General features: G+C 50.1%; 1 protein-coding gene across 1 annotated transcript in view; it reads right to left on the bottom strand.

Moving 5' to 3' along the window:
- Positions 1–13144, bottom strand: part of LOC138674744 (uncharacterized) — a 49989-nt gene that overhangs the window by 9853 nt on the left and 26992 nt on the right. The window contains exon 7 of the mRNA XM_069762560.1: positions 12640–12838. Coding sequence (XP_069618661.1) covers positions 12640–12838 — 199 coding nt within the window. The remainder of the gene's footprint in view (positions 1–12639; positions 12839–13144) is intronic.

Genomic DNA, 13144 nt, shown 5'->3' with positions numbered 1-13144 from the left:
ATGAGGCAGCGCACGGCACCAAGGGGCTAGGAATGACAGCTGTGCTGCGTCCCATTACGAAGGAAATTCCCACCTCCGGGACGGTTTTACGGTATCAGGGGACACATTTTAAGTGTTTACTTCTGTGTTTGCAAGGAGCATAATTAAAAGAGCAACCTTTTCCTTTTGCATCCTTAGTGCTGCACAAGATGGCTCTTTCAGGTACAAACGTCTTGGGGGGGGGTTAAAGGTTCCCTTTCAACTTGCTCCAATCAGGCTTCGGCCTACACTCTGTTCCTCTGTTACTCGTGCTGTCCCTGGGCTCTAACACCACCAGTTGGTGCCTGGAAGTGCTGTCCACACAGTCAACAGTCGCTCCTCTGTTATTGGGGTTCAGTAACGTCAGCTGATCCCCAGCTGTGTGTGCGGCAATACCTCCAATCTGCTCCTCCTGCTGTCCCTGGGATCTAACACCGCCAGTTGGTGCCTGGAAGTGCTGTCTGCACAGTCAACAGTCGTTCCTCTGTTATTGGGGTTCAGTAACGTCAGCTGATCCCCAGCTGTGTGTGCGGCAATACCTCCAATCTGCTCTTCCTGCTGTCCCTGGGCTCTAACACTGCCAGTTGGTGCCTGGAAGTGCTGTCTGCACAGTCAACAGTCGCTCCTCTGTTATTGGGGTTCAGTAACATCAGCTGATCCCCAGCTGTGTGTGCGGCAATACCTCCAATCTGCTCCTCCTGCTGTCCCTGGGCTCTAACACCGCCAGTTGGTGCCTGGAAGTGCTGTCTGCACAGTCAACAGTCGCTCCTCTGTTATTGGGGTTCAGTAACGTCAGCTGATCCCCAGCTGTGTATCCGGCAACGTGTCATGCGACCGCCACACTGGCACAACTAAAATGTAAGGGAACCTGTCCCCCCCCCTAGGCGTTTGTTACTGAAAGAGCCACCTTGTGCAGCACTAATACTGTACAAGGAAAAGGTCGCTCTTTAAATTATACTCCTTGGAAACGCTGAACTACACACTCATGTAATGTGTCCCCTCACACCGTCAAACCGTCCCGGAGGTGGGACTTTCCTTTGTAATGTGACGCAGCACAGCCATCCTACCCTCTTGGCTCCGTGCGCTACCTCCTTAGCGTTGTTTGATTCTGTCACAGACCCTGCGCTGTTATGTTATCCCTTGGCCATGCACAGTTTGCACTGCCCGTCCTCTGACATCATTTGTTGTCGGCCTGGCTGCGCCTGTGCGTCCACGCTGCTCGAAATCCCACCTCGCAGTGTCGTCTAATGTGATCCCACAGTGGGCCTGGTATCCATGGCCATGCGCAGTGCATATACTAGCCTCTCACTCCCCTTCTTCACGCTTCTTCAGACTAGGCGGCGTCAGCTGATCCCTAATAGCATGCCACGGCCGTGACGCCGCACAGTCTGAAGAAGCAGGAAGGAGGGGAGTGAGAGGCGATGATATGCACTGCGCATGCCCATGGATCCCAGGCCCGCAGTGGGATTACATTAGATGACACTACGAGGTTGGATCTCGGGCAGCTTGGACGCACAGGCACTGCCAGCCTGACACCTAAATTATGTCAGAAGACGAGCACGCTAAGTGTGCATGGCCAAGGGATAACATTACAGCGCGGGCTCCGTGACAGAATCAAACAACGTTGAGGAGGTGGCGCACGGCACCAAGGGGGTTGGAATGACGGCTGTGCTGTGTCACATTACAAAGGAAAGTCCCACCTCCGGGACGTTTTAACCGTGTGAGGGGACACATTATATGAGTGTGTACTTCAGCGTTTGCAAGGAGCATAATTTAAAGAGCCACCATTTTCCATGTGCAGTATTACTGCTGTACAAGATGGCTCTTTCAGCAACAAATGCCTGGGGGGGGGGGTTAAAGGTTCCCTTTCAACTTGCTCCACTGCAGGCTTCGGCTTACACTCTGCTCCTACTGCAGACCCTGGGCTCTAACACCGCCAGTTGTTGCCCGGAAGTGCTAGCTGCACAGACAAAAACACCCGCCAATGTGTCAGTGGGGTTCAGCAACGCCAGCTGTTCCTCTGCTGTGTAGCCGGCAACGTGTCCAGCACATGTCACGCTGGCACAACAGACTTTTTCCTGCCTCCAGTGCAGGCTTCGGCCTACACTTTGCTCCTCTTTGATTCCCTGGGTTTCAACACTGTCAGTTGTCACCTGGAAGTGTTGTCTACACAGAAAAAACACTCGCTGATGTGTCAGTGGGGTTCCACAACGCCAGCTGTTCCCCTGCTGTGTAGCCGGCAACATGTCCTGCAAACGCCACGCAGACACAACAGACCTAAAGCTGCCACCAGTGCAGGCTTCGGCCTACACTCTGCTCGTCTCCTCCTCTTGCTGACCCTGGGCTCTAACACCGCCAGTTTTTGCCCGGAAGTGCTAGCTGCACAGAGAAAAACACCCGCCAATGTGTCAGTGGGGTTCAGCAACGCCAGCTGTTCCCCTGCTGTGTAGCCGGCAACGTGTCCTGCAAACGCCATGCAGGCATCTGAACTGAAATTAAAGGGAACCTGCCCCCCCCCCCAGGTGTTTCTATGTATAACAGCCACCTTGTACAGCAGTAATGCTGCATTTGTACAAGGTGGCTAACTTTTTCTCCTTGCCCACGTGGAACGCAACACTTACAAAATGTGTCTCATTACAGACCATTACATTGTCCCTGAGGTGTGACTTTCCTTTTTAATGACACGCAGCACCCCCCTTTGTAGCGCTGCCCGTCTTCTGACATCATTGGTTGGCTGGCTGTGCCTGTGCTTCCGCCCTGCCCGACACAACGTCCCTCGTTGTCTGATATATTTTGACTGCGAGGGTGTGATTGATGGGCATGTGCAGTGCATATGTTCGCCTGACTTCACTCATCTCCTTCCGCCTTCTTCAGACTGTGCGGCCTCATGGCCGTGGCATGCGATAAGGGATCAGCGGAGGCCGCCCAGTCTGAAGCAGGTGTAAGGACATGAGTGAGCGGCAAACATATTTACTGCGCAAGGCCATGAATCCCAGCTCTGCAGTGTGACTTTATGAAAAGACACTGCGGGTCTGGGATTCATGGCCATCGCTAACCGCACTGGCCGACATGAAATGAGGTCATAAGACAGGCAGCGCTAACAGGGCATGGCCAAGGGATAACAAGAGCGCAGACTCCTGTACAGCAAATAACAACGTTCAGGAGGCTGCGCCCAGCACCAAGGTGTTATTTTGGACACCTGTGCTGCGTCTCCTTAAAAAGACAAGTCACGCCTCCAATACAGTTTTACTGTATAATGGGCAAAATTGTGTACGTCTTTTATTCAGCGTGTGCAATGAGCAAAATTTAAAGAGCAACCTTTCACTTGTGGAGCATTACTGCTGCACAAGGTTTGGCTCTTCTACATTGTAACACCTGAGGGTGGGTTAAAGGTTACCTTTGAAATTGGTTCAATTAGGCTTCGGCCTACACTCTGCTCCCCTCCTCCTCCTGCTGACCCTGGGCTCTAACACCGCCAGTTTTTGCCCAGACGTGCTAGCTGCACAGAGAAAAACACCAGCCAATGTGTTAGTGGGGTTCAGCACCGCCAGCTGTTCCCCTTCTGTGTAGCCGGCAACGTGTCCTGCAAACGCCACGCAGGCACCTGAACTGAAATTAAAGGGACCCTGCCCCCCCCCAGGTGTTTCTATGTATAACAGCCACCTTGTACAGCAGTAATGCTGCATTTGTACAAGGTGGCTGACTTTCTCCTTGCCCACGTCAAACTCAACAAACACGTACAAAATGTGTCTCATTAGAGACCATTACAGTGTCCCTGAGGTGTGACTTTCCTTTTTAATGACACGCAGCACCCCCATTGGTAACGCTGGCCGTCTTCTGACATCGTTGGTTGGCTGCCTGTGCCTGTGCATCCGCCTTGCCCGACACAACGCTCCTCATTGTCTTACTTATTTTGACTGCGAGGGTGTGATTGATGGGCACGAGCAGTGCATATCTTCGCCTGTCTTCACTCCCCTCCTTCCGCCTTCTTCAGACTGTGCGGCCTCATGGCCGTGGCATGCGATAAGGGATCAGCTGAGGCCACCCAGTCTGAAGCAGGTGTAAGGACATGAGTGAGCGGCAAACATATTTACTGCGCAAGGCCATGAATCCCAGCTCTGCAGTGTGACTTTATGAAAAGACACTGCGGGTCTGGGATTCATGGCCATCGCTAACTGCACTGGCCGACATGAAATGAGGTGAGCAGACAGGCAGCGCTCACAGCGCATGGCCAAGGGATAACAAGAGCGCAGACTCCTGTACAGCAAATAACGCTCAGGAGGCTGCCCCCAGCACCAAGGCGTTATTTTTGGACACCTGTGCTGCGTCTCCTTAAAAAGAGAAGTCACGCCTCCAATACAGTTTTACTGTACAATGGACAAAATTGTGTACGTCTTTCATTCAGCGTGTGCAATGAGCAAAATTTAAAGAGCAACCTTTCACTTGTGGAGCATTACTGCTGCACAAGGTGTGGCTCTTCTACATTTTAACACCTGAGGGAGGGTTAAAGGTTACCTTTGAAATTGGTTCTACTAGGCTTCAGCCTACACTCTGCTCCTCCTGCAGACCCTGGGCTCTAACACCGCCAGTTGGTGCCTGGAAGTGCAGGCTGCACAGAGAAAAACACCCGCCATTGTGTCAGTGGGGTTCAGCAACGCCAGCTGTTCCCCCGCTGTGTAGCCGGCAACGTGTCCTGCAAACGCAACGCAGACACAAAGCTGCCTCCAGTGCAGGCTTCGGCCTACACTCTGCTCCCCGTGCTTACCCTTTGCTCCAACACCGCTAGTTGGGGTTCTAGGAAGACAATCTTGAATAGGCAACGCATCCGGGTTCCAGCACCGTCAGCTGGTTCTCGGCAGTGTCTTTGTCACGGGTACTCCCTCGTGCCCAGCCTGGGTCCAGCACCATCAGCTGGTTCCGGGTAGTGTCAAGGTCACTGAGACGCCTATATGTTGCCCCATCGTGTTGCGGTCGGGTTAGCCAACTCCATGGTGCCTCCAGTTTAGGAGCTTCCTATGTGGGCTGTGGGAATTGGCAATCAAGGCTGGTTCTGTAGTGCCAGTAGGCCAAGCTCCCCCTGTAGGACTGTTGGTGTTCGGTAACTGCGGCAGCCTCGCGGCCTAGCTGTTCTCTCCTCTCCTGTGGACCTTGTGGTCCACATCCTGGTTCCAGCACTGTCAGCTGGTTCCGGGCAGAGCCTTTGGCTTAGGTGCCTCCTTCTGGGTATCCGAGTTCCGCCAACGCCAGGCGGTCCTTGGTAGTGCTTTTAAGCGCGGGTACCTACAGCTTTGTAACCGGGTTCCAGCACCGTCAGCTGGTCCTCGGTGCCATTGGCTCTTGCACACTTGGGCAACGCATCAGGGTTCCAGTACCGTCAGCTGGTTCTCGGCAGTGTCTTTGTCACGGGTACTCCCTCATGCCCAGCCTGGGTCCAGCACCGTCAGCTGGTTCCGGGTAGTGTCAAGGTCACTTAGATGCCTATGCGTTGCCCCGTCGTGTTGCGGTCGGGTTAGCCAACTCCAAGGTGCCTCCAGTTTAAGAGCTTCCTATGTGGGCTGCGGGAATTGGCAATCAAGGCTGGTTCTGTAGTGCCAGTAGGCCAAGCTCCCCCTGTAGGACTGTTGGTGTTCGGTAACTGCGGCAGCCTCGCGGCCTAGCTGTTCTCTCCTCTCCTGTGGACCTCTTCTGGTCCACATCCTGGTTCCAGCACTGTCAGCTGGTTCCGGGCCGAGCCTTTGGCTTAGGTGCCTCCTTCTGGGTATCCGAATTCCGCCAACGCCAGGCGGTCCTTGGTAGTGCTTTTTAGCACGGGTACCTCCTGCTTAGTAACCGGGTTCCAGTAACGTCAGCTGGTCCTCGGTAGTTCCATTGGCTCTTTGACCTTCGGGTAGCCATCCGAGTTCCAGTTCCATCAGCTGGTTCTCGGCATTTTCTCAGCCTTCTTGTACCTTCTGCTACATTTCCAAGTTCAAGACGCTAAAGACGATGACCCGGAAGACAACCCCTAAGATGACGACGACACCAGAGACGACAACCACTGAGATGACGACGACCCTGGAGATGACGACCCTGAAGACCACCCCGATGACGACGACAGCGGAGACGACGACGGCGGAGACGACGACCCTGGAGACGACGACATGGAAGACCGAGAAGCAGAAGAACAAGAGGCTGCAGAACAAAGAGCAGAAGAACATTAAGCATAAGACTTAATATCAGAGCAAAAGATATTATCTAAATTATATGCAGAAGAAGACTAAGCAGTGTATGGGGGTGAGTCCGTTCCTCCTCGTGGTGCCCCTGGATAAAGCCTAATGCTGCAGGCCAAACTGAACGCGGACAAATGTAACTTTTGTGACAGGCAGAACGGAAGATGTAATCTTCAAACTTTTATAGATAACAACTACGGGAATGCCTGTCACAAATGAGAATATGATGAAGAAGTAGAATATGAAGAATAATAATAGTTGAAGAAAATGAATCTGAATAATGTAATAAAAAAAAATGTAGAAGATGAAGAAGAAGATGAATAAGGTGAAGAAGAAGTTGATGTCAAAGATGCTGATGATGATGAAGATGAAAGTGTGGGAAAAGTAAAAAAAAAGAAGGGGAAGGGCGTGGAATAGTGAAACATCAATATCTGACAAAATAAAAAAAACATTTACATAGTCAATATCTTTGTAACTCCGAACGTCTTTAAAAAAAAAAATCCTGCTACTCTATTTGATTGGGCTAAACCTCTATGCCTTTAATGTCTCCGCCACCTCCCCAAATACATCCTGCATTATTCTTAGTTGTTTTCCTTCATGTAGAATGAACCTACAAGGAAAGAAAGGGTTTATTTTAATTCCGATATTTTGGTCCCATTGACTTGCATTGGGATCGGGTATCAGCGATATCCGATATTTTTTGAATATCGGCCGATCCAATCCGATACCGATACTTTCCGATATCGGAAGGTATCGCTCAACAATAACTACGGCCCTTTTTTCACAAATTTTGCTTAACATGGTGGAAGGCCACTTGGATACATGAAGACTTTGCCTTGTAAAAACATGACTAAGGCTGCGTGTCCACCTTCAGGATGGCCGGCGGTATCGTCGGAGCGGCAAACCCGCTCTGCGGTAAGCCCCGCCCCCTTTCTGGGACGCGATGATGCAAGATGTGTTCATAGCACACATCCGGGATCATCGCTCCCCACCATAGGGCCCTGTGCTATATCTTGCGGCGACGCAGCGTCGCTGCAAGATATACGGACATGCTGCCATCTGAAAAGACGCGCAGCATGTCCCGAGTCGCAGGGCCGCCGCGTGCGTGTTACCACGCATAGTGGAGATGGGATTTCATTAAATCCCCTCCACTATGCTGTAACATCTGGACTCTGCGTGTTTGACGCTGCGTCCCTATGCAGCGTCAAACACGCAGCGTTTACTGCACGTGGACACATACCCTAAGACAACAAGAAGCAGCAGTGGCTATCAAAACTGTAGTATAAAAAGACAATCTAAAGGCAAAGGCAAATATAGAAGTGAGAAAGCCCTAAAGAAAGGATCAAACCAGGCCTCTCATTATGTCAGCAAGGAATGGCCATATATATTTGTGTCCTTGTCTAGAAAAATATTTAGACATGATAGTCCTCAGTGGTTGATACCTTTTAATGGCTAAGTGAAAAGATGGTAACAAATTGCAAGCTTTCGAGACTACACAGGTCTCTTCATCAGGCAAAGACTAAAACAAATTCTGAAGAATCACATATTTATACACAACATAGCACAGAAAAATGCCATAGATAAAACAGGTGATGTGAAGCAGAACTTCCATTATATGAGTGATAAACAGTAGTGATGAGCGAATATACTCGTTACTCGAGATTTCTCGAGCACGCTCGGGGGTCCTCTGAGTATTTTTTAGTGCTTGGAGATTTAGTTTTTATTGCCGCAGCTGGATGATTTACATCTGTTAGCCAGCATAAGTACATGTGGGGGTTGCCTAGCAACCCGGCAACCCCCACATGTACTTATGCTGGCTAACAGATGTAAATCATTCAGCTGCAGCAATAAAAACTAAATCTCCAAGCACTATAAAATACTTGGAGGACCCTCGAGCGTGCTCGAGAAATCTCGAGTAACGAGTATATTCGCTCATCACTAATAAACAGATCTGTCCATAAATATTGGAACAGTTCATAGATAAGGAGTGTGAATGTTTTACTGTCCTCTGATTGGGGTCTGGTTCTGTGTTATGGTGACCCCACATGGTCTGAGGAGCAAATTTGTAACAAGAGTGATAACAAACACTCTATATATGAGAGTATGAGCAGGGGCAAAACATGCCTGATGTAGAAAAATTGAACAACAGTAATCACAAAAGGGGTATATACCATATGTGCAACATATACAGTAATTATGTCCCAAGTGTTCAACAAAAGTCATTGGCATAAAGCCCATACTTATCAGAGTCACATACCTTACCTAATTGGCAATAGCAGTCCAGGCACCCACCACACCCGACGCACGTTTCGCATGAAATGCCCCACCTATTGTTTTTTGTTTGTGGTATTTATACATGTTTTTAATATTATTAAAATAAATCATTTATTTTACTTTGTGACTTTATTATTATTTTGGGGGGTTATATATATTGGATTCTTAACATTATTGGTATTACAGGAACAGTATGATAGTTATGGCAGGAGCACTATGGCTGGAGCAGTATGACAGGACCGGTATGACAGGAGCAGTGTGGCAGAAGAAGTATGGCAGGAGTATTATGGCTACAGCGGTGTGACTGAAGCAGTATTGCAGGAGTAATATAGCTGGAGCGGTATGACAAGAGTACTATGGATGGAATGGTATGACAGGTGTACTATGACAAGAGTTAGGACAGGAACGTTATGGCAGGAGCAATATTACAGGAGCGGTATGGTAGCAGAGGTATGACAGGAGAACAATGGCAAGAGCGGTATATCAGGGGTGGTATGACAATAGCTGTATGGCAGGAGCAGTATGACAGGAGTACAATGGCAAGAGCAGTATGACTAAAGCAGTTTGGCAGGAGCGGTATGGCAGGAGTACTATGGCAAGAGCTGCATGACTGGAGCAGTTTGGCAGGAGTGGTATGGCAAGAGCTATATGGCAGAAGCAGTATAGAAGGAGCGGTATGACAGGAGTACTATGGCTGGAGCAGTATGGCAGGAGTAAAATGGCAAGAGCAGTATGACTGGAGCAGTTTGGCAGGAGCGGTATGGCAGGAGCGGTATGGCAGGAGCGGTATGGCAGGAGTGGTATGGCAGGAGCAGTAAGACAGGAGCAGTATAGCAGGAGTACTATGGCAAGAGCGGTATGGCAGGAGCAAAAGGACTAGAGCAGTATGACAGGAGGAGTAGCAGTATGGCAGGAGTGCTAATGCAGGAGCTGTATGGCAGGAGCAGTATGGCTGGAGCAGTATGGCAGGAGTACTATGGCAAGAGCGGTATGGCAGGAGCTAAAGGACTGGAGCAGTATGACAGGAGCGGTATGGCAGGAGCAATATGGCAGGAGGGGTATGGCAAGAGCGGTTTGGCAACAGCGGCATGGCAGGAGCAGTATGCCAGGAGCGATATGACAGGAGCAGTATGGTAGGAGTGGTGTGGCAGCAGTATGGCAGGTGCAGTATGGCAGGGGCAGTATGGCAGGAGGGGTATGGCAGGAGGGGTATGGCAGGAGCGGTATGGCACGAGTAGAATGGCAGGAGAACTATGGCAGGAATAGTATGATAGGAGTGGTATGGCAGGAGCGATATGACTGGAGCAGTATGACAGGAGTGGTATGGTAGCAGGGGTATGGCAGGAGTACAATGGCAGGAGCGGTATGGCAGAAGCGGTATGGCAGGAGCAGTATGGCAGGAGCGGTATGGCAGGAGTACAATGGCAGGAGCTGTACTTTCTGCCTTTATGACAAAAAGTCCATAAACAATGGTCCTGGCTCAGCAGATTCTATGTGTTCTGAGTCCTGTGCTCACAACTTGACTGTGATTTTGCTCATTTTACAACTCGTGGGATTTGATGCAATATAACTTTATTTAATACTTTTTAAAACTTAATTCCAAGGTTAAACAGCTGGAAACAGAGCCGTTCATTTACACAAGTGCTAAACATGTAGACATCTCTAATTTTAATTATGACAGAAGCGGTGTGGCAGAAATGGTATGGCAGGAGTGGTATGGTAGGAGCGGTGTGGCAGGAGCAGTACGGCAGGAGCAATATCAAAGGAGCAGTATGGCAAGAGCGGTATGGTAGGAGCGGTATGGCAGGAGCGGTATGGCAGGTGCAGTATGGCAGGAGCAGTATGGCAGGAGTACAATGGCAGGAGCACTATGGCAGGAGTGGTATGACAGGAGCAATATGGTAGGAGCGGTATGGCAGGAGCGGTATGGCAAGAGCAATATGGTAGAAGCACTATGGCAGGAGCAGAAGGACTGGTGCAGTATGACAGGAGCAGTATGGCAGAAGAAGTATGGCAGGAGTATTATGGCTACAGCGGTATGACTGAAGCAGTATTGCAGGAGTAATATAGCTGGAGCGGTATGACAGGAGTACTATGGCTGGAGCGGTATGACAGGAGTACTATGACAAGAGTTAGGACAGGAACGGTATGGTAGAAGCGGTATGGCAGGAGCAGTATGGCAGGAGCTGTATGACAGGTGCAATATGGCAGGAGCGGTATGGCAGGAGCTGTATGACAGGTGCAGTATGGCAGGAGCGGTATGGCAGGAGCACTATGGCAGGAGCGGTAAGACAGGAGCGGTATGGCAGGAGCGGTATGGCAGGAGCGGTATGGCAGGAGCGGTATGACAGATGCAGTATGGCAGGAGCTGTATGACAGGTGCAGTATGGCAGGAGCGATATGGCATGAGCACTATGGCAGGAGTGGTATGACAGGAGCGGTATGGCAGGAGCAGTATGGCAGGAATAGTATGGCAGGAGCGGTAAGACAGGAGCGGTATGGCAGGAGCGGTATGGCAGGAGCGGTATGGCAGGTGCAGTATGGCAGGAGCTGTATGACAGGTGCAGTATGGCAGGAGCGATATGGCATGAGCACTATGGCAGGAGTGGTATGACAGGAGCAGTATGGCAGGAGCAGTATGGCAGGAATAGTATGGCAGGAGCGGTATGACAGGAGCGGTATGGCAGGAGCGGTATGGCAGGTGTAGTATGACAGAAGTGGTATGGCAGGAGTGGTATGGCAGTAGCGGTATGGCAGGAGTATGACAGAAGCGGTGTGGCAGGAATGGTATGGCAGAAGCGGTATGGCAGGAGCAGTACAGAAGGAGCAACATGAAAGGAGCAGTATAGCAGGAGAAGTATGGCAGGAGTACAATGGCAGGAGCAGTATGGCAGGAGCTGTATGGCAGGAGCGGTATGGCAGGAGCGGTATGGCAGGAGCACTATGGTAGGAGCGGCATGACAGGAGTACAATGGCAGGAGCAGTATGGCAGGAGTGGTATGACAGGAGCGGTATGGCAGGAGCTGTATTGCAGGAGCTGTATGGCAGGAGCGGTATGGCAGGAGCGGTATGGTAGGAGCGGTATGACAGGAGTAGTATGACAGAAACGGTATGACAGGAGTGGTATGGCAGGAGTAGCATGACAGAAGCGGCGTGGCAGGAGTGGTATGGCAGGAGCGGTATGGCAGGAGTGGTCTGACAGGAGCGGTATGGCAGGAGTAGCGTGACAGAAGCGGTGTGACAGGAGTGGTATGGCAAGAGCAGTATGACAGGAGTGGTATGGCAGGAGCGGTATGACAGGAGTGGTATGGCAAGAGCAGTATGACAGGAGCAGTATGGCAGGAGCGGTATGGCAGAAGCGGTATGGCAGGATTACAATGTCATGAGCTGTACTTTCTGCCTTTATGACAGAAAGTCCATAAACTATCGTCCTGGCTCACAAGAGTCTATGTATTCAGAGTCTTGCTTGATTTTGCTCGTTTTACAACTCGCAGGATTTGATGCAATATAACTTTACTGAATACTTTTAAAAACTTAATTTAAAGGTTAAATGGCTGGAAACAGAGCCGTTCATTTACACAAGCTGTAAACATGTAGACATCTCTAATTCCCTGCAGCTAAACCTTGGAATAAACCAACTCAACAGCCATATAGTAAAAAAAAAATTACAAAACTCAAAAAAGGTTTCTTTCTCTTCATCCTTTGAGCTGGACAAAGCTTTTTTTTAGGCCAGACTTGATTTAGTTAAGATCATAACTCCTAATACTGAAATTTAAGAACATTATATTATCATATTCAAGAGTCACCGAAAATGTTCTGAAAGCCTTGGTGTAAGACGCACACTTTGGTGAAGTGAAATTAGGACTGGTCGAAAATCATGAGAAAAACAGCTTCAAGAAACTGTGATCATGAAGATCAAAAAAGAGCTACAACTAGTCACAGCCTCCACCGCAATCCCCTCCTCCTCCACCGCAATCCCCTCCTCCTCCACCGCAATCCCCTCCTCCTCCACCGCAATCCCCTCCTCCTCCACCGCAATCCCCTCCTCCTCCACCGCAATCCCCTCCTCCTCCACCACAATCCCCACCTCCTCCACCACAATCCCCACCTCCTCCACCACAATCCCCTCCTCCTCCACCGCAATCCCCTCCTCCTCCACCCCCACAATCTCCTCCACCACTTCCCCAGTCTCCTCCTCCTCCACAATCTCCATCGAAGCCTCCATGATCTGAAAATCCACCATGGTCATCGCTAAACAAGAGAACTCCACCTGCATCACTCCACCCACTGTCATAATCTGAGGAGCTGCTGTCAGACGCCTTATCCAGTTGGCATCTCTGTTTAGGAAAAAAACAACATAAAAAGATATGATTAAAACAAGAACATAAAGTATCCGGTGTCAGTGGCATTATCCCGTACCCCAAGTGTCAGTGTCATTATCCTGTACCCCGAGTGTCAGTGTCATTATCCCGTACCCCAAGTGTCAGTGTCATTATCCTGTACCCCGAGTGTCAGTGTCATTATCCTGTACCCCGTGTGTCAGTGTCATTATCCTGTACCCCGTGTGTCAGTGTCATTATCCTGTACCCCGAGTGTCAGTGTCATTATCCTGTACCCCGAGTGTCAGTGTCATTATCCTGTAC

Source organism: Ranitomeya imitator, chromosome 4, assembly GCF_032444005.1.
Source record: "Ranitomeya imitator isolate aRanImi1 chromosome 4, aRanImi1.pri, whole genome shotgun sequence".
Taxonomy (NCBI): domain Eukaryota; kingdom Metazoa; phylum Chordata; class Amphibia; order Anura; family Dendrobatidae; genus Ranitomeya; species Ranitomeya imitator.
Note: the sequence above shows the minus strand (reverse complement) of the source record. Positions and strands in the feature narration are given on the sequence as shown.